Source organism: Camelus dromedarius, chromosome 8, assembly GCF_036321535.1.
Source record: "Camelus dromedarius isolate mCamDro1 chromosome 8, mCamDro1.pat, whole genome shotgun sequence".
NCBI lineage: Eukaryota > Metazoa > Chordata > Mammalia > Artiodactyla > Camelidae > Camelus > Camelus dromedarius.
The window spans coordinates 1,855,773-1,876,324 of NC_087443.1; the positions used below are offsets into that span (position 1 = coordinate 1,855,773).

At 40.4% G+C, this 20,552-nt stretch overlaps 1 protein-coding gene across 14 annotated transcripts in view; it reads right to left on the reverse strand.

Moving 5' to 3' along the window:
• Positions 1-20,552, reverse strand: part of RYR2 (ryanodine receptor 2) — a 543,353-nt gene that overhangs the window by 300,713 nt on the left and 222,088 nt on the right. For all 14 annotated transcript variants that reach the window (XR_010381799.1, XM_064487826.1, XM_064487825.1 and 11 more), the window contains 4 exons: positions 20,415-20,493; positions 17,743-17,855; positions 9,645-9,744; positions 8,882-8,978 (listed from right to left, as the gene is read on the reverse strand). Coding sequence is in view for 13 of the 14 variants with exons in the window: in XM_064487826.1 (XP_064343896.1) it covers positions 8,882-8,978; positions 9,645-9,744; positions 17,743-17,855; positions 20,415-20,493 (389 nt within the window). In the remaining variant the exon portion in view is untranslated. The remainder of the gene's footprint in view (positions 1-8,881; positions 8,979-9,644; positions 9,745-17,742; positions 17,856-20,414; positions 20,494-20,552) is intronic.

A 20,552-nucleotide genomic window follows, 5' to 3' on the forward strand; every position in this document is an offset into this window, starting at 1 on the left:
ACAGTAAAAGCTGTCTTTTTGGTAGGAGAAAATATAGCTGGAAATTAAAAAAAGCAAAATAATAACAACAGTGATCTGAATACACATTTGATTTAAACACATCCTCTCCTCTTTTACTCCCTCTAATCCCTTTCATTCCCTCTCCCTCCCCCCCTGGCCTTCTCTCTCTTCCCCCTCCACTCCCTCCCCGCCTCCCCTTCTCCCTCCCTCCCTCCCTTTCTCTCCCTCTCCCCTCCCTCCAGTGAACATGTTCACCTTACCCATCTAATTTCAGTCCACAGAAGCACTCAGCTATGAGTTCAGATGTAGTTTAATATATTATATTTCAACACATGCATATGGTTATTTGAAGTTCTAAATTCTATTCTGGATATTTAAAACACTAAGAAGAAATGTAAGAACCCATTAATTTTAATGTTTTAATATAACAACCTGCTAAATGGTGAGACAGGAAAATATAAATATCAACAGAACAGTCTCACACACACAAAGAGAAACTTCTCTGGATGTGCATCACACACACCCAAATTCCAAAGCTCTCATTACAACAGACTGTTAATACGCCAGACGTGATGCTAAGTAATGTACATACTTTATCCAAACTGGTCTCTGTACCAATCCCTTAAGGTTGCTTTAAGGAAACCAAAGCTTGCTTACTTCCCGAGGACCCACTTCCTCCCTCTCCACTGGGTCTCACACTTCATCCTCTTCAGGGGCTTTTACAGAACAAAACTTTCTCATTTTGATGAGATCCAGTTTATCAATGTTTTCCTTTCGTGGACATGTTTTTTATGTCAAGTTTTAAAACTCTGTGATTTCAAAGAGTTTTTCTAAGTGTTCTATAGTTTTGTGTTTTACATTTACACAAATGACCCATCTGAATTAGGGTTTGCATAAAGTGTGAGGCTTAGGCTGCGGTTCTTTTGTTCTTCTCTTTTTGTTCTTTTTTTCCCCTATGGGCATCCATTTGCTCCATATGAATGTCTTTTAAGTCTGGGGGTAAAAATCTCTTCTCATCTTCTTTTTCAGTCAGAAGCAATCTCTCTCTCCCTTGTGTCCAAGATACTAAGCATAACCACCTCCTTGGATTTAGTCTTTAGAGAATAAAAGTCTGAGAGGGAAGGGCCTTGTAGACAACTTAAGCTTTCTGCCAAGTCTCACACCTCCCCTGAGGAGAAAAAAAGCACAGGGAATGGTAGCTGCTTAAACTGGGGGAAATAACAGGAAAAATACTGAGAGAAAAACATAAATTAACCTCACAAAAATTACCCCACAGGCATAAGTTTGCATATTGTCAAGTAAGTGAGTTTTCTATGAAGAATCTATTACATACATCAGATTGTCAAAGATACCCCAAACCACACCGCCAGTTTTTTTTTTTTTTTAAACCACCGTCTTCAAGACAGAGGTTCCTGCTATCAGAGAAGGGATTCTTCCCTGTAGAGGGACTTGAGGTCAAGGTGCTTCCAGCAGAGCAGGCTCTCAGCCAAGGACGTGGGACTCACAGGCCTCAAAACAGTGTTCTATGCACTCAGGTTGGTATGCTGGTTTAGTTGAGTTTTCTTTACCTCTCAACTTGCAAGCTGATAATAACCTTTCAGGAGTTCACCAAAATAATACAAATGGGGCCCTCAAACCCTGCTGAGTTAACCAGAATGGTTCTCAATGCAGGCATCCCACTGCTCTCCTTAAACAACCTACAAGGAAGTGCATGACTTTCTTCCCTCCATTTACTCCTTTCACAAGGACAGAACAGTGAGCATCTGGGTGCAGATTCCCACATACACGTCACTATAAAAGGGGTGCAAGAATGAACGACATGGTCCTGGCTGAAAACTACGCAGAGGAGATGAACGCACCACCAGCAAGGATAATGGACGGCAGTGTGTGACACCACTGGTTTGGGGCAGTTGAGGACATTCTACTACCAACATGTCCTAACTGAGTAAGTCCAGCCCCCAGGTATTGAGGATCCACCCGTGAACCCTCTGAGAAACAGGAAAATCACTCACACACAATTTCCATTCAGAGCTGATACTGAAGGGCAGTTTCAAAGCAATTATTGGGACAAGAAGCTTGTTTGACTAACTTACAGGCTAACAGAAGCATCACCTCAAAATCTAAGGTCAACAAAGAGTCCTCCTTGCCTGATCTTCCTCAAAGGACAGAATAGTTAAGGTATGTTTCCTACAAGCTAATTTTTAAAAAGACTGTGACTGGCCTCACCCAAATTAACATTCACTTCTTCCTGGACATAGTGCTGTTGAGATCTTAACAGACTGAGTTCCTTACAGACAGAGGCTGGCTCTCACTCACTTTTTCATAGCCAGCACACACCAAAATGCCTAGGACACACAAGCCCTCAATAAGCATGAAAGGAACTGAGTTAAAGCGATTGAAAAGTAGACCCAGGATTAAAAGGTTATCGCAGAGAGAAATTTTAAGTGCTTCAGTTTACGTATTTCTGCAGTAGATTTCTGCTTGGACACCAGTCTCCTACGTTAAGTGCCAATGGGAGTGTTTGGCTGAGCAGCTGGGCCACATGCAGGCGCTAAAGCAAGCTGTCAGGAACCTCTTCATAGTTCAGAGTACATAGTACTCGGAACTTCTTCATAGTACAGAGAAATGCAGAAGTACATGTCTGAACAGCACGTACAGAAGCACCCCCTATTTACTCAGGGCTGAGTCTGTGATATTTCTACTTAAGTTGCTACAACAAGGGGAAACAGGTATGTCCTAAGATGACACGTCTGCATAAAATGTAAATGAACCATCATGGGTTGAAACAATCGAATCCTCACACTCCATACTAAAAGAATCGTATAAAGCGGACTAGAACAGAAAAACAACAAAGCACGTTGTTACTTTTACTTTCCACTCCATACAGAATATAACACAATCACAAAGGCATTTGGAAATTAAAAAGAAGAGGAAGCTTTTCTTTTCTTTTTTTTCATGAAAGATACTGCTTACTTCTAAAGTTAATAAACTAAATGTGGACCAGTGAAAATGGTCTTACACTTTCATGAAGAAAATAATCAAGAGATTTCTCTTTTTTCCCTTCACCACTGATTTTTAACCTATTGTCTCTTTCAATTCACTCTAAGTGCATCAAACACCTCAATTGTTTTTTTCATTTTCACTGAAATCCAGTGGCTCCAATTTCTGTGACTATTTTTAATCCTTTGCCTTCAAAGCTATATTTTTGAAAACAGCACACTCTAGCCCAGTCATTTCTTGAGTGTGCAGCTCTAGACCAAGTCAGGCTGCTAAGTGATGACAGACTGAAGCGAGGCCACCGTGCTCTCTGCAATCAGCAGGGAGGCTGAGTTTGTGAGAGAGACTGAATCTCTCTCCAGGGAGAAGAGGCAAAGAGGAGAAAACAGCTCTCCTTCCTAGACCCACTCTTGCAAAACTGTTCAGCAAAGCTAGCCTAGTCCCAAGACCCAGGCTAAAAAGGTATACACAGGGCCTGGAGGGGGAGAGAGGGAAGAACGGCTCTTGTAAGATAACCTGACCACTTTGGAGCACAGCAGAGAGTTTTACAAGCTTGCTCCAAGGCAGTGACTGCGGGCATACCAACCCTGCAAGGATATCAGTCATCCAGACGTGCACACAGACGTACATACACCATGCACCACCTTCTCAGCCAGACTGAGACACTGAATTCATTGTATCAACCCCTCTCATGCCTTATCAATTATTTACAACTCAGGCTCATTAAATCATCACATTAAAGGGGCATGAAGGCAAATGCACTGTCATGCTTCCATACGGCATGGCTCTGCCTGCTGAGTCACATTCTGGAACGCAAGTGCAGCGTTTACTTCCAGACTTCGTTAGAAGCAATGATCTAATTGTCCTGCGCTTGGAAGTAACAAGACAGAGCAAGCACACACCGAGACAAGACGGAAACAGGACAGCCTCCCTCACACTCAAGCGCCCATGCTCTCTCTCTCTCTGTGTCTCTCTCTCTAACACACAGGAACCATGAGCACTGCCCCACAGCTCTCATCATCACCTACTGTATTTGACCTATGCATGCATGGTCTGCGTGTGCATTTATAAACAAGCATATTTATGTCTGTATTGGCACATATCCCCAGTAGAATAAATTTCTTGAGAAAAGAGACTTTGTAACATTTCAGATACTACCTTAACCCCAGCACCCAGAATACGATACTCATCCCACAAACTGTTATTGAATGAATAAAACTACTTACAAGCTATGTGGTAAAACCTGTTTTAACAGACAAATAATGCTTTTCGAAAAATGTTCCCCTAATACTGGTTTCCAAATCAGAGATCCCAAATAATAATTCTGAATAATATTCCCCTTATTTTAATTAATAAATAAATAGTAATAAATATTTTTTAAATATTCCCTTTTAAAATGTATTAATTTAAAAGTATAACAAACTTCATGCAGATAGTGCACCCTTAATCCATTAGTAAGTTTGTGTGCCCATGAAGGAAATGCCTTTGTTGGTATTTTATTACATTTCCATTAAAATGGACAAAAGTAATAGGATGCAATCCAGAGACAGAATCTAGAACAGAAAATACTAATATAAAACATTTCACGTCTGAAATAAAATTGGTAATCAAACTGTAAGCCTCCAGAATGAAATCACATCTTTAGAGCAATAATTTAAAAACTGTGTTGCATCTGACAAACCTCCTGCCAACTACCAGAACCTGTCTCTCCTTAATTTATTCTGTCCCGCTACTGAAGAGTGTGAGTAAGAACTAAGGAAGCACAATCCTGCAGTTAATGCTCAGAGCACTTCTCTCTCTCACCCGATTGCTCGCAGCTTCTACAGATCACGTTCTCACTCCTTCTGTTGTTGTGTAGACAAGCTGTATACTGGTAGTTAAGAGCCATACCTCTTTCTGGAAAAATCTCAAGAAATTCAAAATAAAACAACAGCAATGCTTTATTTCACGAACATGTCAGAATTCAATCCATAAAAGCAACACGAGCAGGATGTGTGGGGGAAGAATATATTGAGTTTAACTTCGGTAGGCTCTCTCTCCAATTGAATCGGACACTCACTATACACTCTTCATCCTGGGAGTCTGACTAATGCTCTCACAAGAATGCACTGGAAATCACCTACACATACACATCTAAGTGGGAAGGGGAAGTTAAAGATCACTCCATCACTCCACTGGTACCTAGAATTACAGGACCCATCAATGAACTGCATTTTCAATCGCTAATTATAATTATGCATATTCAAAAACTGCCAGTGGAACGAGGCATGAGCAGACCGACAAATCCATTTAGGAACATTTATGACCAAAATGCTCCTAAATTACTCAAGAGTAACTGTCACTTCTGGCCATGTCCTTAATCAATTCCACTACTTCTTATAACCAACCTGACCTGACTTTAGTTATTGGACTATAGTAACAATGTAACTGAGGGCAGTCACATCATAATTACAGCAAAGAGCTATGAGACAGAAGAAATGTTAACGTATTTCCCTGGAACTTCTGCAGCTTTCAAATCACTGTCCAAAAGTCAAATTATTTTTACTCCTTTTTCAAAAATGAATGTATTTTTAGGTTATCATAATGTGTCTCTCTCCAGGACAGACTCATATCAATGAAAGAAAGGCTGCCTCCTGGCTGTCCTGTCCTTCCTTTGCCTTCCCCTTGCTCTCTAAGGCTCTGAAATGTCTTAGGGTGAGAACAGATGGGGATGAAGACATTTCTACACAGTGATATTAACAAGTCTTGAAAGAATAAAGTGTTCTATACATATAAAATTTAAGGAACTATTTCTATCATTATATGCAAATGATTGCTCCATCTCACAATATAACAGAGACGCAGACAACTGTTCTTTCTTCAGCAGCGTCCCTCAGGCTCCTGCTGCCTATTTCTGACTCACGTTCTCCCTCAAGACCTGACAACCATTTAAATCTAATTCCACCTGTCGAACAGGCCATACAAGGGGCACGAACCAGGATGTTCTTACTGACGTGACTACCTGAAAGAGCAGCGGTATGCTGACCTGAACACATTCTGAGACTAATTTGACACAGAAATTATCAACATTAAACCAAGAATTATACTGGGGATGGAGCAGTCTTCAATATGCATGCGATGGGAGAGTAGACCCAGAATATTAAAGTGTATTTGAAATTTCCCCTAGTTTTCTCTGTAATAATAACCACCTACCTAAAGAATTAGCAGGAAACCTGCTCTCAAGTGCCAAGTTTAATAAAACACCTACTTAACATACAGAGTGCCCAGGAGAGGTGGAAACCTGCAGTCAGTGCCAGTGAGCTCAGTCGAGGAGATGTGGGATCTATCTGATGCCGAATATTCTCACTTGAAAATGAAAACATCCAACTATTCAAAACCCATGCTCATCCATTCCTGGAGCCTAGAGGTTACTTTAGCAAGCATGAGAAGCCCGTCCCCACCTCACTCAGTTCAACAGAGGAGAGAATTTCTTTGACATAGTTCAGCCTCTCTGCCTCCCGTGTCTATGCTCCACCACACTTCCACCCACATATCCATATCTGACTAAATGCTGCTCTTCTATCTAAACAGCAATGATAAAACAATAATAAATTTGTTGATCTCTTAATTGCATCCAGTATTTTACATGCATTTTTGTACTGAATCTTCACAACAATCACATGAAGCAGCAGCTAACATCTAAGCTGCATTTTACAGAGGAGAAAAATAATGTTTAAAGAAATTAAGTCCCCTGCACAAGTCACACAACCCGTAAGTGGCAGAGGTGATGACCCAACCCAAGTCTGTCTAGTTCCAGAGCCCAGTCCCTTCATTTGAAACTGCTAGAGTTTCTATAGAAAGAGTAGAAAGGTTCAAATAATTACTTGGTTGAAGTGTTTCATTTAACAAATCAGAGAATGAAGACCCAAAAGCCGATGACAAGGCCTCTTTTGATCCTAAGTCTCTCTGAACACCTTATAGATTTAACACATCCACAACTTGATCCTCCTTTGGATCCCACAGCTGATGTCCCTGGTTCTCCATTTAACTATCACCCTGGCTCTCCAGTGACTCTTCCTTGCCTGCCCATGTCCTAAATACCAGCTTTCCCAAGGTTCCCTCCTCAGCCTCCTCCCTGGTTGGTCTATTCCAAGGCTCTGCAGCTGTTATAAAGCAACACCCAAGCTGAGACACACATGACCCTAACCACAGCTCCTCCCTCTCTATGCCGGGCTGCCATTACTTCAACCCTCCCCCAGGCACTTGTGATTTATATCCAATCCACACTGTGTCTAAGTTAAAGGCTCAAAAATTCCCATTTCTGCTTGATGTCCCAGAGATCTTCTGTACTCACCAATGTCCAAAATTTAACTCAGTCCTAGGTACCAAATTTGTACATCTACAATCTTGAACACCATCCCTCTTCCCCTTAAATGTGACACGTTGTCTCCCAGGCCACATGTAGTCATCCCTAAGCCAGTGCACCTGCCTCAAATGTCTCTGGGCCAGGCAGTCCTATTCCAATGGCCACTCCCCAGGCTCAGCTTCTCATTTTGTCTCACATGGATGACCACATCGGCCTTCTCCCAGCTGGTTTCCCTGATCCAAAATCTCTCCACCTCTAAGCTCCTCTAGTTCATTAGAACTTGTCTTTTCAAAGAGATTTGACCATTTCACCCCCATCCCCACACTCCTTCCTAACCATCTCAGAGTAGAAGGCAGCCCACAGGAAAGGCACAACAGCTGCTTCAAAAGCCGACCAAACCACGTCCGCCTGTCCAGTCCCCACCCCTCCTCCATCCTGCCCCTCGTCCCTCTGCAATAATGCCATTCTCAGAGCACACTGCAGTCCCTCTGAGTCTTCTGTCTACCCTGCTGTTTGGAATTAGCTCCTCAAACCAAAGGCCTTTTGAATTCCCTCTCATCTTTTATGCAAACTCTACCAACACCATCAGCATCTTCTTCCTCACCTACTGAAAGCAGAATATTTCCTGTAAGGGGTTTTTCCAGGCTCTGCATGTTACACTTCACCATAAGCTAGGTCTGCCTTGTGAGAGAGGAAAGGCTAGTACCTAGGTCCCAGAGAGACTTCTCCCAAGGGTAAACAGCTAGTTAAATGTTTAGTAACTTTCTACACGTTCCCTATATCTTTCTTTAAATTACAAAAGTAAATATTTACTAACAATAATTACCTAAGTGACATGTCAACGTTAGGAGAACTCTCCACATGGAGTAACTCATCGGGCAACGCCTTCTCTCACAGGGACTTGGTTTATGTGTGCCACCCACTGTGCTCTTCCACTAACCAGTGAGGCAGAACGGGACAACAGAATCACCTCAATATCTTTGTGGTTTTGTGTTATTTGTGCACCTTCCCCCGTGATCCATACCCCTGCAGTCTTGGTCCCACGTCAAACAATATTAACATGAGAGAGGAATTAAAGTCACATAAGCTACTAGGGAAAGTGGTCAGTTTTATTGTCTATGTCAGTAAATAGAAGATAACAGAAAAAGGACCTGAACCTTTGGGCCATTTGAGAACTCTGACTTTGAAACTGAATATGAGACTGAACATTCCGGAAAGAAGATTAATTGAAACTAATGAACATTTAATGAAGTTTTAAGTATCTGAATGTTTCACTCCTCCCACTCAGCTTACTTCATTCAATGCTTCTTACCATGTTTTAATTGGACAAAAATTTTCAGCAACTCTATTGACAGGGAATCAAAACATAACATGAGTGAAAACTTCAGAGGAGGCCAGCAAATGGATCACTTCAGTGGACAGATAACGTTAGTGGCCCACTTTCTATTATGCAAATGGCCTGACGAGACATCCTGAACTTAAGAAACTGTGTCAAGGCAAGAAGGTGCAAGGCTCCAGGCCCTGGGCTCAGGTACCAACCTCCGCTGCTCTTCGCCATGTTCTCCTGAGGGGACCGTGAGGCACTCGTCCATGTGCCCATGAAGCAACCTGAGGACGTCACCGCCGATGAGATACCCTGGAAGGATCGAAACCAGTCACATCAGAACAGTCATGGTCAGACGCTGACAGCTGGACAGGTCACCTGGCCCAAACTTCTATTTTCATAGTCAAAGATCCAGAAGCCTAGTGAGGCTTAGGTAACTGGGAAAAATCGCAGACACAGGTGCTGCCACCTGCCTGCTGTCTCTGAGCCCCAGGCTCCCAAGTCTAGAATCCATGACTGTAGCCTCAAAAGACCCTCCACTGAACAAACAAGCCTGGATAGGCTCAAGTCTGGACTAAGTGAGAATAGTCAGAACAGAGACATTTCCCAGGAAACCCTGAAGCGCAGGCACTGCTGTGCTCCAGGTCTAAGTCCCACACCCTGGAGGATGAGACATCTTGACATTAGCCTAACTAAGCAATACCCTGAGGCCAGAACACTGGAGAAAATAACCCCTAGAAAGCTCACATGTAAAACACACACAAATAAACTAAAGTGTAAAAATAAGGAAGGATAGATCTTAACACAAACTTCACTTTTAAGTAATAATTTACATGAGAGTCTTGAACGTCACGCATCTGCGTTACAGGCTACTTTGACACAAAGACCTCTAATGCATTTACTCATTATCATGATTCCAAGGATGACTGTCAACTCTGCATCAAGGGAGCAGCCTCCTCACTGCCATGGTGTCTTTACCTTGGGCTGCTTCGCTTCCTGAGCTGATGGGGGCCACGCTCCAGAGGGTCTGCTGGAAGGCGGCGTCCACATGCAAGCTGCCATTGCCGTAGGACAAGTGCTGTGTTAGAGGCAAAACGAGGCATCACTTCAGGCTCAGGGTGACTCTTCATACGTAAGTGCTCCTGGCAACTCTAACTGAACATCACAGATTTGGAAACATCCATAGACAACATCTATCTTGATCCCGTCCCTCAAAAATTAAGAGACTGGTCAAAAAAATAAAGAGTTTATATTTGACGTTACGTATTTTTCAGCTTCATTCTAAGAGTTACTACTTAAGCCACTAATAGAAAACACACAAATGAATCACCTCACACCAGTCAGAATGACCATGATTAAAAAGTCCACAAAGGAGAAATGCTGAAGAGAGCGTGGAGAAAAGGGAACCCCCTTACGCTGTTGGTGGGAATGCAGTTTGGTGCAGCCACTGTGGAAAGCAGTATGGAGATTCCTCAAAAGACTAAAAATAGATTTACTGTATGATCCAGCAATCCCACTCTTGGGCATATATCCAGAAGGAACCCTACTTCAAAATGACACCCGCACCCCAATGTTCATAGCAACACTATTTACAATAGCCAAGACATGGAAACAACCTAAATGTCCACTGGCAGATAACTGGATAAGGAAGTTGTGGTATATTTATACAATGGAATCCTACTCAGCAATAAAAAAAGAATAAAATAATGTCATTTGCAGTAACATGGATGAACCTGGAAACTGTCATACTAAGTGAAGTAAGCCAGACAAAGAAAGCAAAATACTGTACCACTTTTATGTGGAATCCAGAAAAAGTGATACAAATGAACTTATTTACAAAACAGAAATAGACTCACAGACATAGAGAACGAACTTATGGTTCCCAAAGGGGAAAGGTGGGGAGGGATAAATTAGGAGTTCACGATTTGTAGATACACACTACTATATATAAGATAGATAAACAGCAAGGTCCTGCTATACAGCCCAGGGAGCTACATTCAATATCTTGTAATAACCTATAATGAAAAAGAATATGAAAAATAATACATATTTATAATTGAATCACTATGCTGTATGACACTGTAATTCAACCATACTTCAAGTAAAAAAGAAAACACATAAATGAATGTGCTATCATAAATTTATTTGTTAAAACAGACTGTTTTGTTTTAGAGGCTTAAGTTTTCTACATATCACAGTGTGACAGTGTTTTGACAATGAAATAGGTAAAATTTACTGGACTGATGTCTTAGTTTTTTAGGGTCCTTTGGGAACTTTTATCTACAATTTGATGCAACAGCCATTAGATGGCAATATTGCCTAATAGGTATCAAAACTGAGGCCAATAAATTTCCTTCAAAATTCAGATGTTGCCAATATCAGATGTTCCTTCTTAAAAACAAATGTATTAAAAGAATATCATATTTTGTATCTTTGAGAGCCATAATACATGAGTTCTGAAATGATAAGTAAAGAAAAACAAAATGATGAGTAACACCAAACGCCGTGCTTATTTTACTGTTACCTGGCCGCTGCTAGTTTCAAACACTCCTAGCACAACCACCTGTTTCCTTGGAGTCATCTCAGTAAACATCACCAACACTCCTATAATGTTCCTGCAACACTTTCCAATGCCGATGGCTGCCTAAGCTCTTAAAGACTTTAACTGCGCCACAACTTTCCCAGAAATCCAACTTCCTAGTTAGATGAAGGGCAGTCACAGCATGGAGACTCATCCTGGTGCCCGTCACAGGCCTTTCAACTTCAAAGGTCTCTTCTGCCTAAATCTGCTAATCTCAAGTCACCAGCAAATATGGAGGTTTCATTTTCTTTCTCTTAAAAACAAGACCAAAGAAGTTTCTGACAGTTGACATACATACCATTATCTTATCAATATTTTTTCCAGTCAATAAGATTGAAAGTTTGCCAGTGGATGCACGAGATTTAGCAAAAACCTGCTCTTCCCCCTCCTCCTCTCAAACAGCTCTCCGCCTCTTCACAACATCCTCTTCACCTCGGCCTGTCAATCCTGTGCAAATCCCGGCTGAGATGCCTTTATTGAATTAATTTCTTCCCAGTATGCTATAACTCTTTAACTATTTACAAATAAGTCATATACCATCTGCTTCCACAAATAAGAAAACACATTTTCCTTCATGGCCCTCATTACACAATGTGATTGTTGAGTGTCTTTTTCTTGCTGCCTCTTGTAAGTTATCTGACACAGGCTCACAACTGAACTCCCAGCACCAAGCAGGGTACTCAATAAACAAGATGTGGAGGAGTCAACCAAACCTTTACGATCAAAGGAGCATAAGCTTTAAAAATATATTTTAAGTTATTCCATAAATATTCCTATTTCAATGACCTAGCACAAGTGCACACACACACAAACCTGTAAAACCATATGGATTTCACCAAACCATCAGAAGATGACTCAAAATACCAGCGCTTATATTTTTACTACTGAATTCAGGTGAAAGCTCATGCCATGATACACAGAGATTTGTTAATTCATCCTGGTTCCCCGAATATACTATGTGTAAAGCACGTGCTGAATATTAACAGAGCACATTCCCCATCCCGAGGGGGCTTGTTACCGAGAAAGGTAAAACACATCCACAAAATGCAGGGAGTCAGTATTTTGGAAATGCCAGCTGAACTGTAATCAAAGTGCTGTAAGAACTGGGAGGAGAGATCACTTCAGCCAGCCTAACTGGAACAGCGTTCACTGTTCTGGGCCATGAGGACAGGTGGTAGTTCCCCAGCAGATGTGGGATTCCCGTGGGGTGAGGCATTCGAGGAGCCAGTAGGACCATTTGGCCTGGGCCTTACAGTTACATACTCAGAGATGCTGTCTCCAAGTAAGCCTGTATGTACATGGGTTTGAGGTTAACAATATTAATGATGTTAAGGGGCTAAGTGTAAGTATTTAAGACATATCAAAAGTTTTAGAAACTAGTTTGGAGATTTTCATTTTTAATATCCCAGAAACCTCATAACTGGAAGTGGCCTGGGCCTCCCTGGCCCTCTAAGAGGCAATGGTCTCCCTAATAAAGGGAATGGTACCCAAAGGGGCAGAGATATGGGAACATCAAGTACAGCAGAGAGTTTCCTCTTTGAGGCTTATAGCATAAACTCAGAAAGAGAGTGAGAGATAGGCCCTCAGACAAGACAGGTGTCAGACCAAGGACTTCAGGCAATAAGGAGCTACTGCAGTGAGAACATAACAGAAGGAGAAGGAGGATTAAAATGCAATTTTCAAATCATATCTAAGCTTAAAGACAAATAATAAATATGGAACTGTTAAAGTAGGAAAATTTCAGTCTGTTGGAGAAAGTAAAAAAAAAAAAAGTCCTTAAGATAGTATTACACCATTTAAAGTTATCTATACCATGTTCACTCTTCTCAAGAAAACATTCTCTGGGCATAACTATTTTGGATGCTTTGGATTGCAGTAATGGTTTCCATTACTGAGACTACGATGAGCTGTCCTGAAAGCAGAAACAGATGTTGTCAGAGGCTGAAAGCAAAGCTGGCCTTAGGCTGAAATATGCAGCTCTAGAATTTACACACTAACAGGGTGGCAAGGACCCTTCAGGAACAGTGCAGGGGCTCTGGGTGCTGAACTGCTCCATCCACCACCTTGATTCTCATTAGAGACACACAAGTTCTCAGGGACACAGGAATCATCTGAGGATCATGTCAAAAAAAGGCAAAATCAAATTCAGGAGGTGCGAAGGGGTCCAACCAAGGCCATTGGTCCAAAAACCTTGTTTTGGGTAACAAGATTTTATACGACAGAAACACAAAATCTCAGGAAGGAAGAAGGTATTATAAATCACCTCCCAGTAGTTCTCAGCCTGGACTCCACTTTGATATTCTTAATGTCCTTTGTAATCCAATGTATGTATTTTACGAATTTTAAAAGATTATGATGACAAGCCATCAATAAGCTTTATCAGACTGCCAAAAAGGTCCAAGGTAAAAAAAAATTTAAGGATATCTGAATTCAGTCCTTATCTGATGCATTTATTCACTCATTTATTTCTCTCTTTTTAAATGATGTGTACTTGGGCCCTGGTGATGCAACACTCTGGAAAAATGACCATTCAGTGACAGGGAACATAAGTAAACAGGACACATCACCCTCAGGCTTCATTTTTTATTCTAAGGAAAAACGAGGGACATAGAATAGATGCTTTTTCCAAATGTAATAGTCTACGGTTCCATCACCTGAGCCACAGAGAGAAAAAATTAAAAGGCTCAAGGTAAATAAATCAAAAATAAATTGGTTAATAATGATAAACAGCTTGATGATATTTATGACAGCTGTCTTTTTAGCTATCAATATTTTTATGCAACTTCAGCAATTCAGCAACTTACTATGCAGTCAAAATACCTAGCATTTCTTATCAGAAAATCAGAGGTGGGTACGAGGGCAAATTTTTATGAGCCCAAGAATAGCTTTCTTTTAAGCACTTTGCATCACTTTTTAGGTTGTGAGGTTCTGCTCTACCTAATTTACTTTTAGACAGTTGTTTGGTAGTATTTCCATGGATTTTAAAAAATCTGTTTCCATAGGTGACCTAATCAGGAGAAAATTATTCAAAAATCAATGTTTCAAATGGGAGCAATCCAATCCACAGATTGAAAATTCCTGTGCATACTAGGGTGATTTTATATCTTTCTAACACAAGTAAAAATTGTTTTGCATGCTTTACCTTATTTTGTTTAGTTTGAAATAGATTCACAGTAATACCTACTTAGCCATATTCCCTCTATTTTAAATTGTGTATTTCTCTTACATTTAAGCTACTTTGCTAAAGCCTTCTTTGAAAGAAAAAAAAATTAGGTCATTCCAATGGGGCAAAAATTTTTTTTTTCTCTTGGATATTCCTGAAAAGAGGATTAAGATATCATGTCATATTAGAATATGAAACAGCAAGATGAGAAAAGACATTATCTTGATGAGTGTTTTACAACCTTTTCTGGAGATAAGACCCTTTATTCCTGGGAAATCGTGTACTGAGGTTCAACACTAAAGCAGAGGCGGGTGGACCACCCTTGGTGGAGCCCGGGCTTCCGGTGACAAACACAGCACCCTCCTCCATCCACGAGACACCCCCGCAGAGGAGAGGTAAAAAATCGGTCCTTTAGACCAGCTTTAATCAGTTTAGCATCCAAACAGTTGTAAGCTTTATTGGAGCAGCAAAGGCACAATTAGATAGTCTAACCTTAGCTTAACTATCATTGTTAGTGAAGGAAAATTAGATTAAAGGCCAACAGACACTAATGACTGAAAAGATACAAAGTCAATGGCTGGAAAGGTTTATTTTTAGTAGTTAATTTTAACTGAATTGTTTTCAGCCAACTTTCTTACTTCTTTTGAACCATATCAGTATCTTCTCAGAATATGAATCTTGCTTTCACGTGATAGACCTTTATTTAAAATCAGTGATAACGGTCTCTTTACTACTCCTTCCTTTCTCTTCTTCTATTTAAATAATAGCAGTTCCTTTGACTATTCTTACTAGGCACAAATCTCCCGGGTAAATACCAGTAGCAACCTACTAAGTAAATTTTACATGTGCCATTCATAGAGCCAAGAGACTTGTGTGGACTAAGCATTCAGTCCTCTTAACATCCCTGTGAATGGCTATTACCCTCACACCACAGCAGAGAAGCTGCGAGTCTCAGGAGCTACGTGACTGGCCCAGACTCATGCTCAGCAGACTCTATACTAATGAACAAATGTGTACTTACAGACACAATCCATCCTTGGTTATTCAGGTTCAGTATGTGGATTATTCCAGCATCTTTTACTGCCTCATTTTCTGCTCTTTTCACTTGCTCCAGACCCTGCTAGAACTGGCTAGGCCCTGGAATCCATGAACATGATGCTAATCAACCAGAGGAGAAATGGGAGGTGATAATTAACCCTCTGTACACCCACAGGAACGTCCTTCAGCATCTCTAACCTACATGCTAACACTCGGTTACTGTCTTAGGATATTCTCACGTGTGTCTGGTTTGTTTTTTCCACTAATTTCATGAGGGCAGAAATCATGTATAATGTGTCCTTTGTCTTTCCTGTGGTTTCTACTATATACTAGGTCCATACAGATGAACCCTAAAATCACTGATTTCATTACCAAATGGAAGTGATATTTTAATAGTCTGGTTGGCCAACTGTCTGTAGCTCTATACAGAGGGTTATCGGAAAAGGAGCTTCAATGAACTGACTAACTTGTTAGCTTGAAGATTATATGAGAATGTAATTAATCAGGCGGCCTATTTATTTCCGAAGGTAACAGAAGGTGATCCCCATGCATCACAATTACTGCCATGATTGGTTTAGTGCTCTTTAATCCAAAGCCTATTCAAATCCATCATCTTGCTGCTTCATGACGGTAACCTTGGTGCTGAGAATGATTATCACCATTTTGCAAGGGAGGAAGCCAGAATTCAGGAATTAGGTGACTCTCAGGAACTTACTAGTAGAATTGATGCTACAAACCCTGGCTTCTGTGAGATTCTGAATGTTCTACTCCTTTGGTGCATAATGATGTCATCCTGTCAAATAAACTGCTGTATAGTGGAAAGAATACGTTGTACAGCAAAAACACGCATAGTTATGCCAAAATCAAAATAAGATATGCTTAGAACTTACATACTGAGAAGCATGCATGAATTATTTTTATTGCTGCTATTGGTTTCCAAGCAAAACTACAACTCAAAATGTGTATCTCCTAATCAAAATACATTATCTTCACATACACAGCACAGCATAGCATACAGCAAGGGCTTAATAATGCTTATCTGACCAGCTGACTCACTGTCATTGTCCTAGAAATGTGCATGGTGCCTGTTTCCACCTACACGAGTTGAGACAGAAGGGGAATGACGCTCCTCGCCTCCCTCCAGCTCTGCAGCATCAGATGCTCTGTGTGATTTAACAGTGCCTGTCAGTTACACCAGGGCACTGTTTTGCTATTTCCCAGCCTTCATCATCACCTCTTACCTCAAAGCAAGTAAAACAACTCCCTTCTTCCTAGAAATGTTTCAAAATTGGAACTATATGTGTTGATAAGCAAAAATTGACTTGAAACATCCCTAGATCCACCCTATTTCCATGTTCACAGAGCAAAGGGGTACCAACTACTTACTTAATTCTAAATCAATTACACACAAATAATATTTTGACTTATGGCAGTGGGAATACACTTTCTATAAACTAGGGTGAACTTAACTGCGACAATGCTCTATTTCTGATTTTTGTTTCAATCATCATGCACTATGATGTCTGGGATTTTTTTTAATGTGGATATCCATGTAAAGTTTATAAAGTTTTATATTTGTTTAATTACTTTCTCAACCTTAAAACAGAAAGAATATTTTGCACAGGCATCCTTCACACTTCTATTGATTTTAATCTTCCATGAACTTCTGCATATGATTATTTAGCAAAACTACAATTTACTAAGTTAAATTAAATAGATACTGGCCTCACCACAAAAATAAAAAATACTTTCAGTGCTTAAACATAAACTTCTTTTTTCAATCTCCCATTTCTAGCTACTTCCCTTTGAAGCAATGCAATGTCAGTGAGAGAACTAAACTATTTTTTATTTTGTTCATTTCTCCTTTTCTAGCATGGCAAGTGTTTCTCCTATAAGTTGCTTTCATAAATATCAAAATAGCTAATCACAGCCTCATTAATATAGCCTTCTCATTGGGTGCAAAATGAAGTTCATGGAATTTCAAATCCCTGATTAGACTGCATTTACATGCTGTTAATAAAGCAGTCCAAGAACAGGCTCCATCAATGTCACAAACATACATATCAAGACAGGCACAAGGGAAGCCTGTCGAAGTAATCCTGGTGAGCCACACTTCCACACATGTCACATTACTCCTCTACTTAGGGAGCTATTTATAACTCATCACAGAGACATACAGGCTCGTTTCTAAGCAATTCTCCCAGATAATCTGCAATCGCAGCTTTAAAGAGATCATTTTATTGGCCTGTCTTTTATCACATCAGCAAGTACACAATCCTGCTTTCCACACTTACCAAGTACCTTTCGGAGGACACACTAACTAAGATGAGGTCATCTCCGACTCGTACTTTCTCTCCTTCTGAGCGCTGCTTGGAGGCAGGATGTATAGTCCACCAACAGGCCTCACCTGCACAACGATTGAAAAGTGAAACGCAGAAACGCCTCTTAGTTTAAATTGATTTTCCTTGCCAGTGACGCCAAAATAAAAGAGGGAAATGAAATAAGCCTTCAAAATCAGTCTCCTTAAAATGAAACTGTCCTATTCACACAACTTTTAGAAATCTGAAATGTAATGCAAATTCATCTCTTAGACTCTGAAAACTGAAAGAATGAGGCCAAATTAGCTTAGGATAAGACATACCAGAATGCAAAGATTGTTCTTACAGAAACTGGTTGTGACATTTGGGGAGGTTCAGTGTCTTTTCCCCCCAACTAAGAATTGCTTTAAAAAGATACTCCTTCATGCTATCGTAAGGCCATGCTGATCTGACTTCACGCCTATGTAATCACAGGCTATTACACTGCTCACACTGCTATCTCTAATAACATCTAGTTTTTTGCTACTTAATTTTCAGAAGGACTTGGGAGTCTGTGATACGACAGTCATGTTATAACAATTTAAAAACAATTAAAACAATTTGGGGGGGGATGCTGATTCAAACTGGGTACGAGTATCGTCACCTAAGTTTTACTGTCCTATGCCTTGTTTTTATCATGTTGTTTTACAACGGGGTAGTTTCTATCACTCAAAGGGTAAAATATCAGAGAATCCTGCAACAGAAGGGTACATTATAAAAATGTCTGGGTACACATTAAATCAAATAATTACTTCTAGAACAAGTCAAGCACAGCTTCATGAACCACATGTCCATTCTTCACACTTCAGTCCCATTACCTAGCATATAAACTTAGGCATACAATTCTTCAACCTCTTCACAGTTCCTTTTAAAACTGAAATGTAAGTTCTATCCAAAAATGAGAATCATTTCAGAGATATCCTAATAATTACCTAATAATTATCATTCTCTCCCTGTGCTCAGCTTTATGATTTTTTGGTAACGCTTATGTTTTGTTTCTTTCCTAGTTCCCCAATGCCAGAATGTAAGTTCCATGATAGCAGGGCCTTTGAATGGGGTTTCCTCAGCTCGGACAAGCACTTTGCAGGCACCCAGTAACAACTCATTGTGCTTAAATGAGTAAGTGAATCAGCAAATAACATTTCTTAAGCTACATAAAGTCCATGTGTGATCGGTGCTCTGAGCTGCTTTTCTTAACACAAACCAGAGTCCTACCTCACTATCATCCTGCAGAATTCCTTATTTCCATCATTCAACCACACTTTTAGAGTTGTAGGGAGTTTTTCATTCATTCACTCAAGCATTTATAAGACACTATTTGCCACTCATTGCTTTAGTAGCTGGGGACACATCCACAAACAGGGAAGGAAAGGGTATCTGCCTTGTGAGTTTCATTCTGATCAAGGCAGGCAGATAACACATGATAAATATAGCACATAATTCAGTAATTCAGAAGAAGCAGAGAGCTATGGGGAAAGGGGCTCAGGCTGCAGGGAGAGGGATGACCCTGTTTTGTGGGTTTTACTGTATGCAGTCATCTCAGTGTATGAAAACAAGTTATATAGATTATGACTGAGAGAGAACTGAAGAGTCTTTCACATAACTGTGTGCTGAGGTAAATTAACTACAATGAGAAAACTAAAACAATTAGCCAAAATATAAAGGAATGACTGAGCCTACATAAAAATGAAATAAAAACCAGAAGAATACATTTATCTTTTTGGTGTCTGGGATTCTTGGGATTTCTTGTACTAGGTGATGTGTTAGTCTATTAGAAAGTTAATTAGGTTGGAAAACAGCTTTATTTTTAATCCATTTTATCTGTGAAAATTTTAGAGTACAGGAAAGCATTTTAAAAGGAGGGTGGTGAGAACCTGATCCACCCATGAAAGGAACAGCTGAACAAGAGTTGGCCTGTTTCCTCCCATTCTTTTTTCTACTTGGTCTTTTACGTACTTTTAATTCCACAGTCAGGCATGCTCATTGTAAAAGATAAAGCAGTCAAACTGTACAGAGCTGTATAAAGTGTAAAGTCTTCAGACCATTGAGAACAAAAACCTAAGTAAAGCCTATATCCTCCTATTTTGATTCTCCAAAAGGATAGATGTGTTAATACACATTTTTTGTTTCAAAACTATGTAAATACCTAGGTACGTGGCCTGATGACCTGTGGACAGGGAACTGAAGGAGACATTTTCTACCTCTTTGTTTGAATGTTGACATTGACTATGTTACACCGTCAATATTTTTAAGATGAAAGATAAAGGATAAAAGAAATATGCAGTAATACTTCGCAAACCCATCAGTGCACATTAATACAGTTAACAGACAGCAGAGTGTGTCTAAGTACTGCTTTTCTACCCAACTCCGTCAAAAGGATGAGGTTTGGTATCTAGTTTGAGCATCCAGCTACGTGGAATGACCAACAAGAGCACCATGTACACTCCCCCTTCTCCTAAACACTTCCCTTAGGAGTTATCTGCTTTTTCCTGAATCCATCCCCAAGAATGTTCACCTTCTGTATCTCCCACGTGCCTCATGACTGCTCCCAACCCAGTCCTGGCCACGCTCTCTCTGAACACAGCATCGTCGCAGACCAAGACACCCACCTGTTGTGTCCTCTTGTAAGCCAACATCAAAGGCCAGCTTGTCAGTTGAAGACCGGGAGGTGGACAGGCAACACAGGTACTGAAAGACAGAGAATCCGCTGATGTCACTAAGTGTCCAGTCCTCTCCACGTCTAATTC